Here is a 14,828-nt window from a genome sequence, read left to right on the forward strand (position 1 = left end):
TGCCTCTTGTTGGTACTATGGCATTATTTATCCACTTGGGACACCCCTGTGTCTCCTATTTTGAGAACCATGAGCCTCAGCTGAATAGGACATATTACATAGTGTCTTCTTGAAACTTATCAAGGGTGGAAATTCTATTGCCTAAATGTACATTCTTCCCTCAAGGTGTTCTTTCTTAGTTTGTAATAGAAATTGATCCTGCTCTTAATTCATCTAATTGCTTCTTGTTAGGTTTATAGGGACATAAAGATCTAAGTTTGTTTATGGTAATATAATTCTCTTTATGTCTGATATGACACTAAATTACTACCTGCTTATTTAATTAAATTTGGCCCTAATCCTTTATCCCATTTTTTGTTTGTTTGCTTTTAGGATCTGTTTTTTAAACTTTGGTCCTTCTGGACTTTGCCTGGTTTTTAAATATTCTTTCTAAAATACGGGGATTTATTTTAACTAAGAAACTGACATGAATCAGCAATATTAGTATTTGCTATTAATATTTAGCAGGTTACTAAACTCAGGATTACTTTAACATGTGTGATTGTTTTCATTATGTCCAGAGACAGAATATAATAAATTTTATTGGTTTTGATAGGATGTATGAAGCCCATCATTTTCTGGGCCCTGCCAACTCTTTCTGCCTTTCCTCCTGCATACATCAGGTGTACCTCCCCAGTTCTCCTCATTATATGCAGTGCCAGAATTCAGCCAGCTCTCCGTGATCTTCGTTGCATTGGAGATTTATATTTAGCGTTCCTTTCCCTTGGAACCTCTGTTCCCCTTTCCTCCACCTGGAAGCTCCTACTCATCATTATGTTAATGAATAGTAGTAAATGAGGAAGAATGAAAAGAAAGCTGGAACAGTCACAAAGCTTAGAACACCCAGGTGTTCTTTACTGTGGCATCCATCTTTAAGGCAGATCCGCCAAGCAATTTTTTAATAAAATTAATTTTTAAAAAAAATAATGCTTATTTTAAAATTTTGATGATTTTTCCGATTGTAAAAGTTAAGCATACTGCTTAAAATGGTTTTGACCTTATTTGATGAAGTCCAAAATGAATGCCCTTTGTATTGAATTTGAATCTTCTGTCTCTGTTCATACATATTTAGGCTTTTGTTTTCTTTTATTGCGTTTTTAATATAGTAAAGATGAAGGTTTTTTTCCGTCTGCCACTTCACTCATAGCAAGATTTTCTTTCATTCTCTTTCTTTAGGACTCGTACTCATATGTAAGATCCACAGCTCCTGCTGTAGCTTATGATAGTAAGCAGTACTACCAACAACCAACAGCAACTGCAGCTGCTGTAGCTGCTGCCGCCCAGCCTCAGCCTTCTGTTGCTGAGACCTACTATCAGACAGGTGGGTTTTATTAACATATGCCCTTTCATTGTACACTATTGAAACATATTATTCAAGGTGTTTTTTAACGAAAATATGCTTTTGAATCCATCTAAACTCATTGTGTTATATTACCTTGAGGGGCAGGTTCTAACCATGTCCTTCTCTTTCTCCACAAGAATGCCTTTGAGTCCCAAAGAGAGAAGATCTTGGAGGCAATTCATAATCATGTCCTTCCTTCCTGAAAGTGTATTTCATATCTGTTCTTCAGATTATAGTTCTTTTCCTGTTGAAATAAGCTGTACAAAAGAAGTTGTGGCAATAACTTCTGGCCACCTTCTTCTCGTTGTCTGAAATGCCCAGACATAACTGCTGACTGCCTTTGTAACTAGTGGAGGCCCTAGTATGGTTTCCATTTTGTGGACCCTTTTTTTTTTGGCCATGCCGTGCAGCTTGTGGGATTAATAGTTCCCCAACCGGGGATTGAATCCGGGCCCTCAGCAGTGAAAGCTCGGAGTCTTAACCACTCCGACTGCCAGGGAATTCCTGTGGACCCATACTTTTAACTCATCTTTCTCTGGTCTGTAATGACAGTTGGTTCCGTTACCAGCCATTGATATTACAGTATGTATTAATGGTTTGAATGCAGGAAGTATTTTGTTTGCAAAGAAGCCTACATATTTGTAGTCTTTAAAAGATAGGTTTTTTTCATAGAGATTTAATTGAGAACTTTTAAAGCAAAGCTCTCTTAGTTCTGAAACATAGCAACTCCTTTACTTTAATTTTTTTTTTTTTTTTTTTTTGCGGTATGCGGACCTCTCACTGTTGTGGCCTCTCCCGTTACGGAGCACAGGCTTCAGACGCGCAGGCTCAGCGGCCATGGCTCACGGGCCCAGCCGCTCCGTGGCATGTGGGATCTTCCCGGACTGGGGCACGAACCTGTGTCCCCTGCATCAGCAGGTGGACTCTCAACCACTGCGCCACCAGGGAAGCCCTGATTTATTTTTGAGTAATACTTTTTTATTACTATTTATTTTATTTTATTATTTTTTGGCTGCATTGGGTCTTCGTTGCTGTGCACGGGCTTTCTCTAGTTGTGGCGAGCGGGGGCTGCTCTTTGTTTTGGTGCACAGGTTTCTCATTGTGGTAGCTTCTCTTGTTGCGGAGCGTGGGCTCTAGGCGCATGGGCTTCAGTAGTTGTGGCTCATAGCCTCAGTAGTTGTGGCTCGCGGGATCTAGAGCTCAGGCTCAGTAGTTGTGGTGCACAGGCTCAGTTGCTCCGCAGCATGTGGGATCTTCCCAGCCCAGGGCTCAAACCCATGTACCCTACATTAGCAAGTGGATTCTTTTTTTTTTTTTTTTTTCTGTACACTGGCCTCTCACTGTTGTGGCCTCTCCCGTTGTGGAGCACAGGCTTCGGGCGTGCAGGCCCAGCGGCCACGCCTCACGGGCCCAGCCGCTCCGCGGCAAGTGGGATCCTCCCGGACCGGGGCATGAACCCGCATCCCCTGCATCGGCAGGTGGACTCTCAACCACTGCGCCACCAGGGAAGCCCAGCAGGTGGATTCTTAACCACTGTGCCACCAGGGAAGTCCTGACTCAGATCTTTCTAGGGTACTTTTAGTTCTAAGATTGATTTTATGAGTCCCTTAAAAGTGGTTTAAAAATATTTTGCATTATAATGACCCTGACTTTTCTTATCGTCTCTTTTCTAATGATTTGTGGGTACAGTGAACTATAATGAACTTCCTGATTAGTTACCAAGGTTAAATAGATTGTGCTTAAGAGTACTAAAGTGATCTAAGAGTCAGAAGACCTTGGTGTAGTCTGAACTCTGACATTGACCATGTGACTTCTGTGAATCATTTAGCTCCTGGACATCAGGGTTTTTTGGTAAAATGTTGTACTCTTCTATATGTTGTGTGGATCAAATTTCATGCTATGTGTAGGAAAAGTTTTATAAACTCTTAAGTGCTATTTATTTCAAATACTTTTACTTAACTAGGCATGAAATGAGTTTGGCCCCTGATATTTGGGCCTTTCTCAGAAAATTACATTTGTATGCTTTACTGATTATTAATAACAGATTAATTATTAATTTAGTGATAATAAGTCTCATAGATTCTTAAAGTATACATTTGTTTTAATATGTTCAGGGGCAGTGGAAAGTTTAGCAGAGACATTAATGGTAGCCATTTAAGAACAGCTGACTCATGCTATTGACATTTGAAGAATTAAGTCAGTAGCACCTTGTGGGTTGTAATTAGATTGAAGTTCACTATGGATAAAATCAGTAAAATGCCATGAATAGTATATGAAAAAGTTCCATGTAATTAAACATTGAAAACTTCACTGTGACTTAAATTATACTTTGAGGCTCTCTCTATTCTGTTCCCAATATTAAGCATAACTCTTAAGTAGACTGACTAGCCCAAATACACACATACACACACATACCCTTTTCTAAAAACTTTGTTTATTGCTAACGTGTTTTAAATAGTGCTGGTGTTTTAGTTGGAAATTTTGAACAATGTCATTTTGGAAATATGTAAAAAGCATATGTGGAGGGATAGTAAATTTATACAGATGCTATATTTTATTACGTTGGTGATAAGAATTTTATCAAGAAGAAATTGCTAACATAAAATTTACAGTTAATGATGTTTACATTTTTTTTCTAGGATACTGGTACAGTAACTATAGTGGTTCACCCTTCTAATTTTCTGATGTCTCTTTCCCAATTTAGCCCCTAAAGCAGGTTATAGCCAAGGTGCAACTCAGTATACACAAGCCCAGCAAACTCGACAAGTGACAGCCATAAAACCAGCCACACCAAGTCCAGCTACCACTACTTTCTCCATTTATCCTGTATCCTCCACCGTACAGCCAGTAGCAGCTGCAGCTACTGTGGTGCCGTCCTATACCCAGAGTGCTACTTATAGTACCACGGCAGTTACTTATTCTGGTAAGGCTGATAAACTGTGTTTAAATGAGTAACCAAATTAAAAAGAGACTCACCAAGAAACTATCTTGATTTTCTATGGAATGATCTTACTCCCAGTAGCAAGAATTGGATTAATTGATAGGCGTTAATACAAATATATGTGCATAATGTGACAAATGAACCATAATCGAAGTTGTAAGGGTTTTTTTGGTTTGTTTTTTATTAATTAGATAAAATAACACCTAGTATTCTACAGGGTCATTTCCTGTCTGACTTTTCCAAATGAGTTTGAAAGTTCAAAGTTAACTTCAGGAAATAACCACTGACAGATTCTTTATATTGTTTTTTCGAGCTCTCAAGAAGCTATATCTTCATATTTATCCTCAGGAATAAGTAACCTTGAAAATATTGGGGGCCTTTATAAACATCCATAAGATGATGGTTATATAACACATCTCTTGGAAGGACAGAGCAGATTTATTTTCCTTAAATAATCATATATTTTCCCTGGAGAAGAATAATTAGTAAAACCTTCTTGCTGTGCCCACTGCTCTTCCTAATTTCCAGCTGAGGTACTTTGTAGTGTTGCAGTGATGAAAGTCACACATGGCTTTTTTGAAGACACTTAGCCTTGTATTACTGCATGGTTTGTTGTTGTTTTGCATTTTATTTATTCCTTAATATGCTGTCTTGTTCCATGGAGGATTTAAGGTGACATAGGCCATTGCATTTCTTACCTCTTGATGTTTTTGTGGTAGCCTAGCTACTGAATTTCTAAACTATTTTTTTATTTTTTAGAGATTTTTTTATCTCTTACCCTATGTCAAGTCCTGTGCTTGGTGCTAGGGATAGAAATCAGGCAGGCATGATGTATTTGGGATCAACAGTTATTGTGGCTGGAATACAGGATACATGGGGTAACTATCAGGAGCTGAGGCTGGAAATGTCAGTGTGGAAAGTTTTGTAGGGTCTGCTGTGGTGTCTGTGTTTATCCTGTGGGCAGACAGGGTGCTAAAGAGGAGATCTCAAGAAGGGGAGCAATGGGAACACATTTATAAGTTAATTAAGACAGCCATGTGGAAATGAACTGGCATGAGGAGATGTTGTTATTCGGGATTGCCCAGTTACAACTTTTCTGCCTTTCTCTGATTAGCTAGTTATAAGTGTAAATGGAGTTATTTCAATGAAATCTGTTTGGACACTAAAAAAAAAATCCACATTAGCTTTAACAAAATAAGGAATACGATAGTATCCTTTCCTACTCCTTGTTTCTCTCTTGACTGTGCTCCTTCTCCCACTATCTTTTCTCTGTCTCAGTGTTTGTCTCTCTCAGTTGCTTGAATATACCTTACACAGAATGAAGATAATTATTTTTATTTACTGCTTTATTATGTAAGTAATACATCATTTTAAACCTTGAAAGTATGGATTAAAAAAGGAGAAAAAATTAAATTACTAGACATCTACCCCTAGACATTAATTACCATTAACATTTTAGTGCATGTCCTTCTAGACTTTCTTCCATGGGACTATGCATATATAAACATGGTTTCTTTATAAAAATGAATTTGTCTTGTATCTACTGTAGTGTAAACTCCTTTCCTCATTGTGAATGTTCTTTCTAAGTATAGAAATATACCATTCCTTGGTTTCATGTTTTTTCCCCAATTTTAGAAAATTTTAATTCTGCAGAAAAGTGAAAAAATATTATAGTACAACAAATGCCCGCACAACATTTACCTAGACTCACCAAGTATTATTTTAATACATTTGCTTTATCTCGCCTCTCTTTAAACATATTTTCAAATGGTTCAGCAGTGTTTTATAAGTTGCAGGCAACATGGTGCTTTGCCTAGAATTCTTCCACATGTATTTCCTAAGAATAGGGGCATTCTTTTATATAGCCACAATTCAGATAAGGAATTGGACATGGATATTATCTAATAAATTTTCTCCAGTTGTCCACAAATGTCTTTTATGGCTGGGCTTTCTCTGTGGTTAATGTATTTGTGTTTGTGCTTTGTTTTAAATTTAGGGTCCAGTCAAGGATTATGGGTTGTATTTGGTTGTTAGTTTCAGTTTCCTTTAATGTAGAATAACCCCTGTTTTTATCTTGTCTTTCATGACCTTGATGTTTTTGAAGAGTTCAGACCAGTCTTGTAGAATATCCCACAATCTAGATTTACCTGATTGCTTTTATGTTTAGATTCTGGCAGCTTTTTAGTTAATTAAACTACCTATGTGAGCATTACATTTCAGCACATCAGGTGCACAAAATAAATGTCAGTTTATTCCTTATTGATGGTGCCAAGTATAATCACTGATTAAAGTGGTGACTACCAGATCTTTCCATTGTAAAGTTACCTTTTTCCATTTTATAATTAACCAAGTAATCTGTGGGCCTATTGCTCAACTACCTTTCTCTCTAAGGTGTTAGATCCTATGAAAATCTCAGTAACTGAATCAGGTTCTCCAATGGTGAATGCAAAATCCTTTTACTAAGAATCAATGTAAAAGGATTTGGATTCTTAGACATTCTTCCCTAAAAAGGAGTCCCCTCACCCCTTCTTTTTTAGTATTACTGTGGGCTCCTTTTTTATTCAGTGTAGTATCCATTGCTTTCATTTTTCTTTCTGAGGCACACAGTGTCCCAAATTTGGCCAGTGGGATCCTTTTCAAACCAACTCTGAGTCTTTTGAATTTGGCATCATTTGTCTTTGAGCACTTCTTTCCTTTCTGGCACAGTAAGATGTTATTCTGCCTGATTCACCATTGTATCCCTAGCATCCAGCATAGCATTTGACATAGGGTAAGAGATAAAAAACCTCTGAGAAATAAAAAAATATTTTTAAAATTCAGTAGCTAGGCTTCTAACAGCCAAGATGCAACAAAACATCAAGAGATAAGAACTGAAATTGCCCATATCACCCTAAATCCTGCGCAGAACAAGACAGTGTATTAAGGAATAAATAAAATGCAAAACCACAACAAACTTTGAGCCTTTCCTGCCCTAGACTCACAATTAGCCATTTCACAAAGGAGCGCCTTGGTTTCTGCATGGCATTGGTATTTAGAAACCAAGATCTATGCTTAGAAAAACATAGTTTTTAATGACTAATACTGTCTTATGGTATGCATGTACCACATTTTAAAGGTTCTTTTTGGGGACACTTAGTTTCATATTAAGGAAAAACTAGAAACGACACTAGGTAAACATCCTTTTATGTAAAGATTTGTGTGTTTGCCAGTTGTTTCCCTAGGATAAATTCCTAGATTTGGAACTGTTACATCAGAGTATATACACTTTTTAAGGAACATGTGATACACAATGTGAAATTGCCATCCAGAGAGATCATTATTAGGGCTTCTGAATTCTGTATCTGCAATTTTATATCAGCTACAACTTAAGTCAGCTATTCTTCTTATCTCATTAAAAATGAGTTCTAGAGTATTGGTACCTACGAAATGATGACTTGTAGTATGATGCATTTACTGTTGAAGTGATAGTTTTTGTTTCTGATACCATACCTTTAAAAATTATATTTTAACTGCTATAATTATGCAACTTTCTAATTGACAGGTATTTATAATAAAGGTGCTTTTTAAGTGAAACTGTTTTAGCATTTCTAGATTGAGCTTTTACTTAATTTAGAGACACATCCTTATATTTATTTTCCCATAGTGCTTTATAAGAAATGTATGTTTGTTTCCTAGTAGTTATAGGAGATTTAAAGGTGTTCCTTAGCAGAATTCCAGAACCTTCAGCCTACCTTTCAGTTTATGCTTTGATTTTTTTTTTTAAAAAGCTAAGTAGTAAGCTATAATTAAGCTTACCTTTTTATTAGTTTTAGACTACATGTGTACAAATGAAGGAGGTTATTTTGTAAATATTATGCTTAACCTAGTGATTTTTGTTGTTTAAATAACACAGAGGACCTTATGATCTCTTAGCCTCAGTTTTTTCATCTCTAAAGTAAGTATAGTAATACCTGCAATACCTAACTTATAGTTCTGTTGTGAGACTTCACTGTGTCTGGAACACTGCCTCCCATATTGTGAATTCTCAATTTTAAACCTAGGGAATTCCCTGACGTTTCCAATGGTTAGTACTCAGCACTCTCACTGCTGTAGGCCTGGGTTCAATCCCTGGTTGGGGAACTAAGATCCCGCAAGCCGTGAGGTGCTGCCAAAGGAACAAAAAAAAACCCTAGAAGTCCTGGTCATCCAGCATTGTAGGATGCTGCTGCCCTTATTCTCCTTTTTATTTTCTTGATACATAATTCCTGAAGTTATATTTTAAGTGGCATGTTTACAGTTCCTACACACAACTAGTCATTTGGAAATTTTATATTAATAAAGATTTTATATAGAAATTATGGTCCTAACCAGTAATAATCCACAAGTAGCTTTGTTATTTTAAAAATCAGACAATTTTATGGTGTTGTTTAAAGAGCGAAATTTAAACTGTACATGTTTCCGACTATAAATGTGCAAGTATTTGGCTGTGAGCTTAATTATATTCTTTTATCACAAACTTCAGTAATAGAGGCCACTGGTAGGACTGACAAAGAATTTATTGATTTTTATAGAATTTTTCTTTTAACCAATTATACCAAGTGTTTTCTAATTTTTAGAACTCTGTTCATATGCTTATTATTGATGTGTTTACCTGCTTCTTTCTACTTTCATTTTTAGGTGTTTTCTTCGTTACCACATTTTCTTTCTTTATATCTTCGTAAGCATTTATATAATTTAATAACCTGACATAAAAGTCTATGAAGGTTTTTCATAAAAGTTGCCCAACTACTTTCTCTCTCTCTCTCTCTCTCTCTCTCTCTCTCTCTCTCTCTCTCAATCTGTCCGCTTTCAGATTCCTATGATTCTGATTTCCCATGCATCTTAACCTTCACCTTTCCAATTCTTATTTTCTCCCCTGTGTGTGTAATATATATTGGAGTCAATGTGTCATAAGTCTTTACTCCTCAGTATAGCGGCCTGCATTTGAGATACCAAAAAGTTCAGTTTTCCTTAAGTCGTTCTCCTGTGCCATCATGGCAACTAGGAATCTCTCTCTTGAGCCTTAACTCTTGGCCCACTCATTTCCACTTTAGGGGAAAGGATGATAATTAGGGAGTCCAGCAAATTTCCAGAGATCTTAGTTTAGGAAGCAGTAAGTTTTCCAGTTTTGTGATAACATAATCATAACATTACACCATGTATATATTATATCAATAACTAGTCTAATGTGTTACTCATCAAAGACTTTGAACAATGGAAATGGATAGAATCCATACATTTAACCAGAAAATTCAGTGCTTTTTCACCTTTTGGAAGATGAGAACCAGTGTATTTGGTTCTTTATTTCAAAATCTTTTCTTTGTCGTCCTAGATGTTCATCTGAACTCCAACTCCATATTATGGACTTCTGCTAAGCTTTATTCACCTTGCCTCTCCAGACCAGCTTCTATCAGCTCCTTGCTTTTATTGGTTGCACAACCCATCAGTCAGTCCCTGGGATTCAGAATCTTGGTGTCATCTTTGTGTGTTTTCCTCTTCTTTCACATATTTTATCCTCTAAGCCACCAAGCATGTAAAATCTTACTTTCATGACTTCCTTCTTTTTTCCTTTCTAGTATCCTAGTTCAGACTCTTCCTCAAATCCAGCACTTCCCAAATTATTCAGAGGAATTCTGCTTGGGGAAATACTAATAATAGGTTCTATAACCACATAAGTTTATCAAGCCTATCACTTCCCTCCAACGGAACTATAAGCCTTCTTGAAAGCAGTGTCCAAGTCTTATTCTTACTTCATATCTCCATGACACCTGGCACGTATTGCGTAAATACTATGTTGGTTGACTTACATTAAAAGGAAGATAAGTGAGATTTTTTTCCCCCAGGTTTTGTAAATAGGCACATGAAAACCTACCTTTATTAGCAGCATTTATTGGATTTACATTCACAGCATTTATCTTGGTCTTTTATAATTATGTAATATAACCTTTGTTTGATTTTATCTGTAAGGTACATCTTATTCAGGTTACGAAGCAGCCGTCTATTCAGCTGCATCCTCCTACTACCAACAACAGCAGCAGCAACAGAAGCAGGCGGCGGCGGCGGCGGCAGCAGCTGCTGCAACAGCTGCTTGGACAGGGACCACCTTCACTAAAAAAGCACCATTCCAAAATAAACAACTGAAACCAAAACAGCCTCCCAAACCACCCCAGATTCACTATTGTGATGTTTGTAAGATCAGCTGTGCTGGACCACAGGTACTTATGTTGTATGCTTTACCATAAGTCTTCAGTGGTTGGGTTTTTTGTTTTTTGGTTTTTTTCCTGTTGGTAAACTTCAAATAAGTGATTTAGGGAAGAGTCTATTTATAAAATCTAGTGAGTTCAGCTCCCTTCCCAACTTTATTTGTTAATACTTTATTTAAGGGTATCTAGTTTTCGTATAAAACTTTGATAAGCAGTTTGGTGGACAAAAGGCATAGTATTTGAAAAGATCAGATTTTGACTCTTTAGTAGTTTCTTCCAGTTATATCCACTCCCACCCTTGCCCAACCTGTGTACCTTCTTTTTAATTTACTAGATTAGTTCTGTCTACTTTTCAAAACAGAATTTGTAGGGTATTTTCAGTTACCAGCATTTGCTGAGTTACACCAAATTAGGGAATATTTTAATATATGTGGCTAGTAACATAAAACCTTCTTTTTTCCTATTTTCAGTATGATAGGAAACAGGTTCATTGTGATTACTTGGTTGGGGGAGAGGAGACAGGTGGGGAATGTTTGCAGCAACCCAAGATTAAACCTGAACTGGAACAAGAATGTTGGTTTTAGGATTTGAGGAGTGTATCTTACTCAGTAGTGACTGTTTTAAAGGTAATGATGCTAAGAGTGGCAAATGCAAACCATAAGAGACTTGTTGAATATGTGGTACCATGTAAAAGGATAGACCATGGCTGTAGGGTGATAGGTTAATTGCAGCATTTAGAATGAGTATATATATAAGGCTGACCATTGATCTGGGGGAGCTGGATGGTTACACAAGAACAGGCCAAGGGTACTTCTGCAAGTCAGAGGCAGTGCCATAAGGGATTAACGAGCCTTAGAGAAAAATACCATTGAGGTGGTGAGGTAGAGTGAGTTAGAGTCTAGTGTAGACATAAGGAGGGAGAATAAGTTGGTATATAAGGGACCATGGTTCCAGTCCTCTCTGCAACTAACTTGTGGCCCTGGGCAACTTGGAGACCTTAACTTCTTTGGGCTTTTGTTTCCTCAGTTCTGTAATAAGGACTTGTCCTAAATAATTGAGGTTCAGACTGCTTCACAGAGCCACTTTAGACTGCCGCAGATAGTGAGAGGAGAATCAGATGGCTAGGTCTTATGCCTTCCTCTTTTGTTTCAAAAACAGTAACTTTCCTTACTTGTGCACAAGATTTCATTTTGAGGAAGGATTCTCTTGTTTAAAATTTAGAAAATTGTTGTTTTAGTTAATCTCCAAAGTCTCATCGAGCTCTGAGATTCTATGCTGTATATATAATTTTATGCTAATCATATGTCTGTATTAAAACAATTTTTTAAATAATACAGGAAAGAGTAACTATCTAGCCCCACTCAAGAAAAAACAAACTACCCAGCAGTCCTTATTGACCTCCTCTCATTTTAATAAAGCTACCTTCTTCAGTCATCTGCATTGAAGACGATTTTTTTTTAATGGTTTTTTGTTTTGTTTTGTTTTTTATTTTTGGCTGCATTGGGTCTTTGTTGCTGCGTGCCGGCTTTTCTCTGGTTGTAGCGAGCAGGGGATACTCTTGGTTGCAGTGCGTGGGCTTCTCATTGCGGTGGCTTCTCTTGTTGCGGAGCACAGGCTCTAGGCGCACGGGCTCAGTAGTTGTGGCTCGTGGGCTCTAGAGCGCAGGCCCAGTTGTTGTGGCGCACGGGCTTAGTTGCTCTGCAGCATGTGGGATCTTCCCGGACCAGGGCTCGAACCCATGTCCCCTGCATTAGCATGTGGATTCTTAACCACTGCACCACCAGGGAAGCCCTGAAGACAATTTTTAATGTATAATTTCACTATTTTGATGGCTAGTATTACAATAATACTATTTTTCCTTCGAAAGAGATAAAATTTTGGCTGTTAAATATTTTAAATAGGCTTTTGTTTAGGGTGGCATGGATTCTAACACAGATCCTATGTGAAAATGCATTCTGTGTTTGAAAAATAAAAGAAAGTGTTAGGTAAATGTATTCTTGGAAAACAAGGTACAGAGAACCACTGATATATCATATATGTAGGGAAACCACATGCTGTTGTTCAGTTGCGTTTAAAAAATGTGTAGTGCTGATTTTTTAATGAGTATTAGAGATTTGAGAATTGAATAATTTCAAATGATGTAGATAGAAAATTAGTGAAGCAAAATTTATTCTTTTTGTTTGAAACAGACTTACAAAGAACATTTAGAAGGGCAGAAACATAAAAAAAAAGAAGCTGCATTGAAAGCCTCACAGAATACCAGCAGCAGCAACAACTCCACTCGTGGGACTCAAAATCAGCTACGTTGTGAGCTCTGCGATGTGTCTTGTACAGGAGCAGATGCGTATGCTGCCCACATTCGTGGTGCTAAGCATCAGAAAGTAGGTGTTTTTTTCCCACACACCCTTATGTCTTACTCTGTTTTCTTCTCCTTTTTCAGTGGGGGGTTTAAAGTAAAGGTGGCTTCAAAATTTGAAAACTTTGAGTGCCTTATACACCTTGCTTACATGTATATAAAGGTGACATCAAATACTCTTTGCTTAAGGAAGGAAAGACTGGAGACCTTTCTTCTTTAAATTTAACTAGATCGTTTTTTTCCACCAACTGGAAATTGAGTCATGTGATTGTTTTCTGCCTTTTGTCATGCTTACAACTAGGTTGGTAAGCATGTGGCCAAGTCATTTCCTTACCTGGTGGTAGATGGAATATGTATCCATATCTGCTTCACGGAGATTATTTTGAAAGTAATAAGTTTTTATCTAAAAATGTATAACAAAAAATACAAAAAAGAAAAATATAGTTAAGATTTTCATTTTATAGTGTCTTTTAGACAAACTTTTTTAAAAACTTTTATATTCTCTGAGTTTCCTGACAAATAAATATGCTTTTATTTTGTAGGTGGTTAAATTACACACAAAACTTGGCAAACCCATTCCTTCAACAGAACCAAACGTTGTTAGCCAAGCTACTTCTTCAACAGCCGTGTCTGCTTCAAAACCAACTGCCTCTCCTTCAAGCATTGCAGCAAGCAATTGTACTGTGAATACTTCATCAATTGCAACTTCTTCAGTGAAAGGTCTTACAACTACAGGAAACTCGTCTCTTAATAGCACAGCCAACGCTAAAGTATCAGCAGTGCCTGCAAATATGGCTGCCAAGAAAACATCTACACCCAAAATAAACTTTGTTGGCAAGTACTGAAGATTCTCTGTGTTCCTTCTAACTCTGTTAAAGTGATGTTTCTCTTCCATTCCAGGACTAACCCTTCTACTTTTGCTGTTGTATCAGTCTTCTCCTTTCCTGGGACCTTATTCAATCATATATCTGTATTTTTTTCTTGAAATTTTTTCAGTTCCCTTTTCTTCAGCCAGCAGGTATACCTGTGTGTTTCATAATCTTAAAAAAATATATGTATATATTTTCCCATTTCTCAGGCTGCTAACCTAATTCTTATTTTCTCTACTTACTATCCAGTCCTCAGTCTCTTACAGTGTTTCGACTCTGTGCTTTTCTGAAACTGCTTTCAGGAGTCACCAAAGACCTACTTGCCTGATTGATTGAGTGGCCAGTTTTCTGTTTCATGCTTTTGACCTCTCTAACATTTGACACAGTTGACTGCTATACCTTAAAGCTTAAGATATGTCTCTGTCTCTATTCCATGTCCACTCACCTCTTCCTCGGGTATCTTTATTGGTTCTCCTGCCTTCATGTTCATTAACTGGTGGTGTTCCTAAGATTCTGATTTTGGCCCTCATCTCACTTACCTAGTATTCATGAGTGGTCTCATCTATTCCACTGTGTATGCAGTGAGTTTAAACTCAGTTGGGCCAATTCAAAACCCCCACCTGAGTTCTAGAGCCATATTTTAGGTATTTACTGGTCACGATCTGTATGGTTCTGTTGATGCCTACTAGTGTCTCATTCTAACTTTTTATCTCATCACAAGAGTACCATGAAATAATCTCATAAACTGCTGCTTTTTCACATGGAGAACTTCACTGACATCATTTCTTCTTATTTATTGCCTCTTCCAGTCGTTTATCTAGTCCTTTTGTTTCTGTCACTACAGTATTTCTCCAAAAAGTGTTGTTTCCTCTTCAGAGCCACTGCCTTGGTTTTTTGGTTTTTTTTGTGGTATGCGGGCCTCTCACTGTTGTGGCCTCTCCCATTGCGGAGCACAGGCTCAGCGGCCATGGCTCACGGGCCCAGCCGCTCCGCGGCATGTGGGATCTTCCCGGACCGGGGCACAAACCCGCGTCCCCTGCATTGGCAGGCGGACTCTCAA

At 37.5% G+C, this 14,828-nt stretch overlaps 1 protein-coding gene across 5 annotated transcripts in view; it reads left to right on the top strand.

Moving 5' to 3' along the window:
* The window catches only part of ZFR (zinc finger RNA binding protein), a 75,163-nt gene that overhangs the window by 18,986 nt on the left and 41,349 nt on the right, over positions 1-14,828 (top strand). For 4 of the 5 annotated variants that reach the window (XR_004481364.2, XM_033421307.2, XM_004266028.3 and 1 more), the window contains 5 exons: positions 1,216-1,360; positions 4,086-4,304; positions 10,308-10,555; positions 12,733-12,924; positions 13,442-13,733. Coding sequence is in view for 4 of the 5 variants with exons in the window: in XM_033421307.2 (XP_033277198.1) it covers positions 1,216-1,360; positions 4,086-4,304; positions 10,308-10,555; positions 12,733-12,924; positions 13,442-13,733 (1,096 nt within the window). In the remaining variant the exon portion in view is untranslated. The remainder of the gene's footprint in view (positions 1-1,215; positions 1,361-4,085; positions 4,305-10,307; positions 10,556-12,732; positions 12,925-13,441; positions 13,734-14,828) is intronic. The other variant, XM_033421308.2, reaches the window with a different exon arrangement.

This window comes from Orcinus orca, chromosome 3 (genome assembly GCF_937001465.1).
Source record: "Orcinus orca chromosome 3, mOrcOrc1.1, whole genome shotgun sequence".
Taxonomy (NCBI): Eukaryota; Metazoa; Chordata; class Mammalia; order Artiodactyla; family Delphinidae; genus Orcinus; species Orcinus orca.